The 9,722-nt window shown below is 33.5% G+C and overlaps 2 protein-coding genes across 3 annotated transcripts; one reads left to right on the top strand and one right to left on the bottom strand.

The window, feature by feature from the left end:
* Positions 1 to 3,975: 3,975 nt before the first annotated feature.
* Positions 3,976 to 7,716, top strand: LOC110107237 (short-chain dehydrogenase TIC 32, chloroplastic). Of its 2 annotated transcripts, none has more exons than XM_028693548.1 (8): positions 3,976 to 4,195; positions 5,993 to 6,221; positions 6,306 to 6,385; positions 6,468 to 6,621; positions 6,785 to 6,863; positions 6,991 to 7,075; positions 7,165 to 7,211; positions 7,349 to 7,716. In XM_028693548.1, the coding sequence occupies exons 1-8, from the start codon at positions 4,075 to 4,077 to the stop codon at positions 7,520 to 7,522; spliced, it is 969 nt and encodes a 322-aa protein (XP_028549381.1). In that variant the 5' UTR covers positions 3,976 to 4,074; the 3' UTR covers positions 7,523 to 7,716. The 2 variants fall into 2 exon arrangements, with proteins under 2 accessions (XP_028549381.1, XP_020693092.1); XM_020837433.2 differs by having other exon boundaries at positions 3,977 to 4,195; positions 5,990 to 6,221.
* Positions 7,717 to 8,047: 331 nt separating this feature from the next.
* LOC110107276 (histone H2B.1) lies at positions 8,048 to 8,775 on the bottom strand. Its single transcript, XM_020837480.2, has one exon. The coding sequence runs from the start codon at positions 8,692 to 8,694 to the stop codon at positions 8,239 to 8,241; it is 456 nt and encodes a 151-aa protein (XP_020693139.1). The 5' UTR covers positions 8,695 to 8,775; the 3' UTR covers positions 8,048 to 8,238.
* Between the last annotated feature and the right edge of the window lie 947 nt (positions 8,776 to 9,722).

The raw sequence follows: 9,722 nt of genomic DNA, 5'->3' as shown, positions 1-9,722 counted from the left end.
TCAAGTCGACCCGTTTAATAAACGGGTCAAGTTCGGGTTCAAAATTCTGAATTGTTTATTAAGACGTAGGCTGACCCGCGAACACAATTTTGGCCTCAAATAATTTTTTTTTTTCTTATTTTTTTGTTGTTGATATGGTTGTCTTATTTTTATTAATTAATCTAAAATCAATAGTTAAAAAGTTATATATAATTTTTTTAAAAATTAAAGTGGGTTATCGAGTCGGGTTCAGGTGATTTGGGTTGCTATTATCAATTTATTAAACCAGTCGGGTTTGGGTTGATTGGATTCTGGTCGAGTCAATTTCAGGTTGGGCCAATACGTTACTCGTTGACCCATTTATACACCCCTAATTTTGACCAAATCATCTAAAACGACTCTCTCTAACCTTAACTATCAGTACTGGAGCTACTTCAGCCTTTTCATGTATCTACTAGTTTCTCATTTTGTTGTGAAGCCACTCAAGCTAAAATAACTCAAAATAATTATAGAAGCAGTTATTCTTACATTTTATTGGCATTTATTAAGTTTTTTCTATGATTCATTTATTCAAATGATAGTGAAATGTAGCATATTTTTTTTGGTGCTGTCTCTTATATTATCTTGAAAATGTGAACAAAATGAAATGGTGGACCTTCAAATGTGAATAAATTCTGAGCCTCCAATAAATAAATATTGGAGTTAAACATTTATGGAAACCAGCTGTCACCCTTCAAGCCTTTGACAATGCCGAAGTTTTTGTGATCCTTAAGAGAGGGACCTATTCGTTGAGAAATAGATGAGATCTTATTTAATCACAGTGAGTGAAAAAATAAAAATAAAAAATTAGATCAAATCACATAAGAGATCCAAATAAAATGTATTTAGAAAAATTACATACACGAATAAATGATTTCTAAATCTTATAAGCTTATAATCAGATTGAGGGTCTCAATAAGAAGAAACCAACAAACTCGATTTGGTGTATTTATAGAGAATGTCAATCCCAAAAATTATAAATAGGTATTTGTTCTCTACATGAAAGAGGATGGGTTCTAAATCGGAGAGAGCTCCAACGTCAAATTGCCATCAACATACACTATTATCTAACCATCGACCCCCAATAAAAATAGTTCAAACACAACCGTCAAACCACTATTGTCAGAACATTGTCATTCAATCCTTACTATCTGACCACCATTGTTAGATATCAGCCATCTGATCATTCTCTCCCAATTATGAATCTTTTATCGTCGTCGTCCAACTAAGGCCTTCTAACCACCATCATCTGACTACAACCCTCTACCCACAATTATTTTAATATAATCTTTCAACCGTTGTCACCCGACTATAATCATTCGACCACTGTTATCCAACTATTATCCTCTGACAACCATCATCTTTTTGTAGTCCTCCGACCATTACCATCTAAATATATGATCTCCAAACACCACCACACAACTATGTTTTCCATATCACCATAGATCAATTATGATATCTCAACAAACATTGCCAAACCATGGTCCTTTGAACATCATTACTTGGCTAATTAAATTTCTCTAACTACCATCACTCAACCACATTTTTTCGACCACCATCACCAGACTATGGTTCTCCAACCACTGTTGTTTGACTACAATCCTTTGATCATTATCGCCATACTATGATCTCCCGATCATCATTTCACCCGACTAAAGTTTCCCAAGAAGGATGGAGCCATAAAATTTTATTAGTGGAGGCAAATTTATGATTTTCAAAATATTTTTAATCAGTATTGGGTGTGTGTGTGTTTTTTTTTTTTTTTTGCCTTTCTATTTTAATAATTTATGGTAAAATAATATTTAAAATTTTCAAAAATATTAATTTTTATTCTTTAGACAAATTATTAAAATTTATATTATATATTTTAGTAGGGGGGGGTGGGGGGCATTTGCTCCCCCTCGACACAATGGGGTTCCGCCCCTACTCGAGTGGATGAGTAACTTCACTCTTAAAGACACTTAGAAACTAGTATATACGTAAAAATGTTAGAGTAGCTCTAGTAGCATATAAGATTAGAGAGAGGAGTCACCTTAGATGATTTGGTCACATAAAATATTGGCCTTCCAATGACTCAGTTAGGAGAGTATATGTATTCGATTTGGTCTATATTAAGAAATGTAGAAATAGACTTAAAAACAACTTGGTTATAAAATATTAAAAAATGACATTTTTGTTATATTTAAATGAGAATTTGATTATTAACAGAACATAATAGAAAAAAAATGAGTCATGTTGTCGGACACATATAGTGGGATAAAGGCTTGTTGTTGTTGTTGTATTCTATTAGTTGTATTATGCATATACCTGTGATTATCTTATTTCACATTAAACATTTAGGTGTTATTGTGTTAATTTTATGAAGGAAAAAAAAAGTGTATGATGTTAGTGGAAATTATTGGTACTATTAACTCTGCAATTTTAATTTGATAAGTACACAATATTAAAGAGATCAGTATTTTGCTACATAAATTCAAGAAATTTTGGTAATGTTCCTATTATCATCATTTTATTCAATTTCATATCATTTAGGTTGTTACCTTCTAATATCAATTTTATTCAAATATGTGCCAGTCTTAAATGATAATGAAGCTAATATTACAATGCATTATATTCATGTAGTCCCTTAGGGCATCTCCAACCGAACGGCAAACACTTGTTTGCCGTTCTTGCTTTGCTCCAACCGATCTCCATTGTTGACGCCATTTGATCGCGGATGAACAGTGCGACGCCAATATTGGCGTTGCACTGTTCATCTGCGGCATTTTTTTCTCTCTACCGAACAGCTTGGGAAGAAAGGCGCGAACGAAAACAACCATTTTAGCGGCAAAATGGCGTTGGATTGGAGATGAAATACGGCATTTTTTGATTTCCCTGCATTTTGGAGTGAAAAATGACATTTTCGGTTGGAGATGCCCTTAGAAAATGTTTCATCATGCAGTCTCATGTTCACTTATTATTTTATCTTCAAATGCTCATGAACTTAATTTTTTTCTATTAAGTTTTACAAGATATATGTTACTTTCAGGAAAATGGATAACGCTAAGTGGCCGCATAAGTTCCAGTTTGAGCTAGATTTGCAAAATGTCAAGCTTTACGATTTGAGTGGTTGCATTGAATCCAACAAATTATATATTTACTACAAACTTAGAGTAAAATGTTACATTACCTAGCCCTACGAACACCCTTAGCAATGGGCTACTATATTGTTCATGTTGGATCGGGAGTCACGATAGGGGCTCACTGGTCTCTTCATGAAGAACAATTTTGAAAGAATTCCTATATGTGACATGTAAGTAGAGTATGAATATCATATGCTCTTGATTGTATGTTTTTCTTTATTATATAAAAAATATTTTTTTTATATAATAAAATTATCAAAAAAAAATCGCTAATGGCGGTCCCTAGCCCGAATGAAGAAGGTTAAGGGTTTGTTTTGTTAAAATCCATAATTTCTACTCCAATTCTTCTTCTCTTTGTGACTTCTTGCTATCATAAATCCACTCAACTCCTTTTACGAAATGATTGAATTATCATTACATCCTTATTTCAACTTTTGACCTATTATTTTGCTACTCTTTTCTTTACTTTTTGCCAATTGCATGACTCTATTTTTTTTAATTACTAATGTATTATTCTAATGGATATTATATTTATGTTAAAATGATCAATTTCATCTAGCACATTTTTAATGAGTGTATTGAAGAATAATAGAAGTTTATATGTTTATTGATTATATATAAATCATATATAAGAATACAAATATTACATTAAATATTCATAAGAATTTAATATCATTCATATAGCATGTTTTAAAAATCAAATAAAGAAACTTAATTATATCTAGCTATTTTAAGTTTTTAACTATTAAAAAACCAAATTAATTACTCTCACGCGGCCAGCCATCTCCAACCGTCCATTCTCGGCCCATAAATTCCTCACGCTCTCCATAATCTCCCCACATTCTTTCTTTTTCTTCTTCTTCTTCTCTCTGCACTCTCTTCAATCTTTCTTTACAGGAGCTCTGCAATATTTATTTAAATTGAGAAAATAAAAATGGTAGGAATTTTTTCTCTGGTGACTGGATGGCCAGGTCCGAGCGGCTTTGGCTCAGCAACCACAGCCGAGCAAGTTACTGAGGGCATCGATGCTTCTAATCTCACTGTCATAATTACAGGTATTTTTTGTTGTTGTCTTCCTTCAAATTTTCAATCGAATGAAGCTATTTTCCTTCTCTGTTAAACGTTTTTCACTGGATTTTTTGGAAGGCTTTTTAGTTAAATTTATGATGGTTTTTTTTTGTTTTGCCTTTGCTTATTTCTTCTACTTTTTTTCTATACTGTTCTGAATTTCAAGTGAGGACTCATTTGGTAGGATGTAGAACAACTCAGCAAGTGCATTTGTAATGGTTTAAATTTAGAGAAAATTTTGATCGCCATGAATCTACTTATAAAAAATTTGATTAAGAGTGCTAGTTTTGACTCATTTTGTTTGCTAAAATGACACAATTAAAGCAAATTTGGTCATTTTATAAAACATATTTTCGTACTAATGAGAAATCAGATAAGCCATAATATGATTCTTCAGGTAGATTTTGGTATCATTTCCTCATTGAAATTCATTTGCATCTGTTCCTCTTCCAGAATCTCAGTTGCTGCAACTCTTTGATATCTGATTCTAATCCCTTCCCATCTCTTCTAATGATAACTAGAGATTATTCATGAAATTTTTTTTTATTTAACTATATTTAATTAATAACAAATTTTTGCTTTCCTCTTTTGTTCTGCAGCAGTTGGATGGTTCATTTCCTTTCTTTAAACATAGATTGGCCCACTTTCAGCTACTCGTCTAACTTCTTACAGAAGTGTTAGTTGATACCAACAAATAATTAATATCTTCTCAAAATATTATTATTGGAGTTTTTTGTGATCAAAATTATTCTGTTTGTGTATTTTTTGTTAGCTTTAGGTGTTTTTTTTTCAGTTTTTTGTATGGCTTATATTGCTATTGATATAACCATTTGTGTCTATATATAAACGTATAGGCTGTAATAGAAGGCATGGAAGGCATGGTTAAGCAATAAAATTTCTGATTTCTGTTCTCTCCCTTTACCCTTCTCTCTCACTCCTCGCTCTCATCCAAGAGGCGAATTATTACGTCCGGTCACTGGACGTCCGGACATCCAATCCGGATGCGCCATATCACCCAAATACATTGGGACCCGATATATTTTGGTGATGTGACGCGTCTGGATTGGTGTCCGGACGAATCCAGACATCGGACGTAATAATTTGCTCATCCATGAAGCTCAAGAAAGCTTCCTTCCTCCCCAAAAAATCCTAACATATTTGTAAAAGTGCAAATAAGGCATAGATTATTTCTTCTTATGCAGAGTTATATCCAATCTAGCAAAAAATTAGTTGTTAAGTGGTTCGTTACAGTTATTGTTTGCTACTATTGTGCTAAGCATATGTGATTGAAGAAAAAAATATTTATTTGTGATATGATAATGGAGGTCATCATCATCATTTATAAATGGCTATTTTGCTAGCAATTCATTCTTAGGTGTTTAGTAAATGATGAGAAAGAAGACGCTACAATCGATAAGAAAACAGTCGTAATTTGGATCTTTTTTAGATAACTTTCTTCCAGCTTTATCTTGTCATATCACAATCATAATTCTATTTGACTAATATGTTTTGTTGCTTTACAAAAATTTATATATTAAAAAGTTGTTTTTATAGCAACTTCTAAAAAAATTACACTCCACAACAGCTTTACAATCATTGTCATTAAAAACTACAGCAATCCCAAATAAAATCTTAGATGATATTCATGCAGTGTTCCTAATAATTTAGATCAGTTTAATCTGTGGATGAACTCTCACAGCTCCTAAATTTAAGAAAAATCTTACTTAACTATAAATATAGTACGAAAATTTTATCATTAAATGATGATATTGTTAATATAGGAGGAGCAAGCGGGATCGGTGCAGAGACGGCGAGAGTAGCTGCGCTTAGAGGAGCCCATGTTATTATTGCTGCAAGGAATATGGAAGCTGCTAATGAAACAAAGGAGCAAATAGTTTCCAGCAATTCAGCAGCTCGTGTTGATGCCATGAAACTAGACCTCAATTCTCTCAAGTCTGTGAGATCTTTTGCTGATAATTTTGTCGCGACTGGCCTTCCATTAAACATCTTGATGTAAGATATATTGTTTCTCTGCATTTATTAGCCTTGTTTTGAACATTTTAGGATTAAATCTAAGGCCTTTTTAAAATATTTCAGAAACAACGCTGGTGTGATGTTCTGTCCTTACCAACTTTCAGAGAATGGCGTGGAGATGCAATTTGCGACCAATCATCTTGGTTAGTAAATTATCTGAACGAACATGAACAGGTTCTAACAATATCTGGATGGGTTAATTTCATCGTTTCCTTGTATGATTAGGCCATTTCTACTTGACCAACCTTCTCCTTGACAAAATCAAAAGAACAGCAAAAGAGAGTGGGGTTGAAGGCCGAATTGTGAACTTGTCATCGATAGCTCACCTTCATACTTATCCAGAAGGGATACAATTTGATGGAATTAATGACCGATCCAGGTGTGTAGACACTAAAGTTCAAGTAGTTATGCCATTTATGAACGGTTTTGTCTTTCATCTTCCTGAATCAGCTCAGCTAACTCTCATGGGCTTAAATTTCTTGATGAGAGATGTAACCTGCGTTCGAAAAGTTGAATTTTCTTTTCTTCATTTTTATTGTCAGATACAATGATAAGAAGGCTTACGGGCAATCCAAACTTGCTAATATATTGCATGCAAATGAGCTATCGAGACGTCTGCAGGTAATTTTTGTCATAAATAAACTTAATTCCAATGAAATTTACAAATCCTAAATTTGTTTCATTTATTTACTTCATCTTTCAGCTTGATTTGTGGATGCTAATAAATTTCTCATCTTGACATTTGCAGGAAGAAAGAGCTAATGTGACAGTAAACTCTGTTCATCCAGGACTAATCATGACAAATCTGATGCGGCACTCTGTAACTCAAATGAGTAAAACCTATAAGCATTTTGAAACTTCTGGCTTTGTGAAAAATCCAAGTTTTCAAGTTTTAAAAACGAAACTCCTTTCTATTTTGTAGAGGTGCTAAAAATATTTACCTACATGTTCTGGAAGAATGTTCAACAGGTTCGAAATTCACCTCTAAGATTTAAATCGGTTTCAAAGTCTTTAAATTTAATTTATACAAAATCAAAGATTCAAAGATAGAGTTTTTTTTTTTACCACCAGCAAATGATCCACGTGAAATCATTGACATTTTGCAGGGAGCAGCTACGTCTTGCTATGCGGCTCTGCATCCAAGCCTCAAAGGCATAACAGGGAAATACTTTCTAGATTGCAACGAGAAGGAGCCAAGCAATCTTGCGAAAAATGAAAAGCTTGCAAAACAACTATGGGCTTTCAGCGAGGAGTTGGTGAAATCAGCTCAGCCTCTGTGATGTTAGAAGTTATAAAAGAGCAGAGCATTAATTCCTATTAATCAATAATCGGTTCTTTCCCTACCAACTTGTTAAATCCATTTAGAGGTTATAAGAACATAATAAAATGGTATTCGATGATGTAATATATGTTAACAATTGATCCTAGTGAAATGATGCTATGCGCAAGTTTATGGAATTATATTCCAGAAAAATTCTTATCAAATCAGTGAAATCATTTTTTTTATAGATGTCCAACTTGTTAAACCCTGACCCCCAACTTCTCTAGAGAAAGATTTGAGATTCGTTGAGAAAGAATACCGTACAGTCTTAATTCGCAATTTTAATGTTTCAACCATGGTTGATTCACCTTTGAAAAAACCGGATCACGCATTTATCAAAATTCATCCCACTTTAAAATCCGAAATTCAATTCAAGTTACAATCTGAGCCAAAAATCACTATTTTTTGCAAATTTGGAATCAAATTCACTCGAACAAAAATCATGGAAAAAGAAGTTCGTCAAAGTAGACTATTAGCCAAATCATAGAGCAAATGATGCAATCGTTATTTGCATAATTTCATTACAAATTTAAGCTATCATACACCGGATTATCAAATTAAGCCACAGAGACATATAACATTGATTCCATAACATTAAGAAAAAACTACAAAATTAAAACATAAACCAAATTCTACTCAGATTCTAACAAACCGCATCAATGAATCACGCGAAGCTTAAGAGCTAGTGAACTTCGTAACAGCCTTGGTTCCTTCGGAAACGGCGTGCTTAGCGAGCTCACCGGGGAGAACAAGGCGAACAGACGTCTGGATCTCGCGAGATGTGATGGTGGGCTTCTTGTTATAGCGAGCGAGGCGAGATGATTCCTGAGCTAGCTTCTCGAATATGTCATTGATAAAGGAATTCATGATGCTCATTGCCTTGCTTGAGATCCCAATGTCAGGGTGGACCTGCTTCAGAACCTTAAAGATGTAAATTTTGTAGGTTTCGGTCCCTTTCTTCGCCTTCTTCTTCTTCTTCTTATCACCGGCGGCGCCATCCTTCGCCGGACGCTTCTCCGCCTTGGGCTTCTTCTCGGCCGGCTTTTTCTCTGCCGGAGCCTTCTCAGCCGGCTTCTCCTCAACTGCCGCTGGCTTCTTCTCCGCTGGCTTCTTCTCAGCTTTGGGCGCCATGTCGAATTCCGCGAATACAGAAAGAAAAGATGGAAACGTAATTAGACGAGCGAGAAAAGGAAAGGTTTTTGACGATGGTGAAGAGTTCTCTTTGTTTTATATTTATAGGAGGCGGACTTGGAATTTGATTGGTTTGAAGTGAAAGGTGCGGATCGGCGCAATAGAAGGTGATCTAGTGATTCCTACATAACCCATCGGACGGCTATTATTAGTTTTCGGCGTAAGAAAGGATTCCCAATAGGAAGGGCAACTCCGGCCGCGTGATTTAATTACAACAAATATTAGTTTTTATTTATTAATATTTATTTAAAAATTAAATTAAAACTAAATTACTTTTAACTTTTTAAGTCTAAGTATTTATATTTCATAACAAACCTTGCAAAAAGAGATTGTAGAAATCAAGTATTTATAAAGGGGCAATTAACACTCAATAATAGAACTTTATTTTTAGAATTTGAATTATAATATTGATATATAAAAAAAAGGTTAAATATTGTTAGTTTTATAGAGATAGTGGTGATTTTTTTATGCTAATTGTCAAAGATGATTAGAGGTGTTAGTGACCCGATTAGATGATTAAATTAAAATATATTAAATAATTAATTTAAAATAGCATTATATTATATATTTTAATTTTTTAATTAATTATATATTAAAAAAATTAAAACAAATTAAATATTTTAATTTAAAATTAAGATATCGAGCATAACGGTCGAGTTGAGCTTGAGCTCATAAATTTTTAAGGAGTCGAGCTTAAGCATCCTACGAATTAGTTGTCATTCCACAGAATCCAATTTGAAATAATTCTTTCTTTTTATCTTTTATTAGACAAAAACTAAATCTATCTAATTTATTTATCAACGAACTCAGTCATTTTGAAGAGAGAGAAAATCAAATAAACATCTAAAATCAGTTTGAGGAGAGAGAAGGTCGAGAGAAAGATTGGAAAAGTTGATTTTCGGGCGACGCCGGGCTGTTTTCGTCCGACGAGATTGTTCGAGAAAGTGTTGTACGCAAGGTAAGACACA

Source organism: Dendrobium catenatum, unplaced genomic scaffold (genome assembly GCF_001605985.2).
Source record: "Dendrobium catenatum unplaced genomic scaffold, ASM160598v2 fragScaff_scaffold_43, whole genome shotgun sequence".
Taxonomy (NCBI): Eukaryota; Viridiplantae; Streptophyta; class Magnoliopsida; order Asparagales; family Orchidaceae; genus Dendrobium; species Dendrobium catenatum.
The sequence above is the reverse complement of the archived record's forward strand: the minus strand, read 5'-3'. Positions and strand labels throughout refer to the sequence as shown.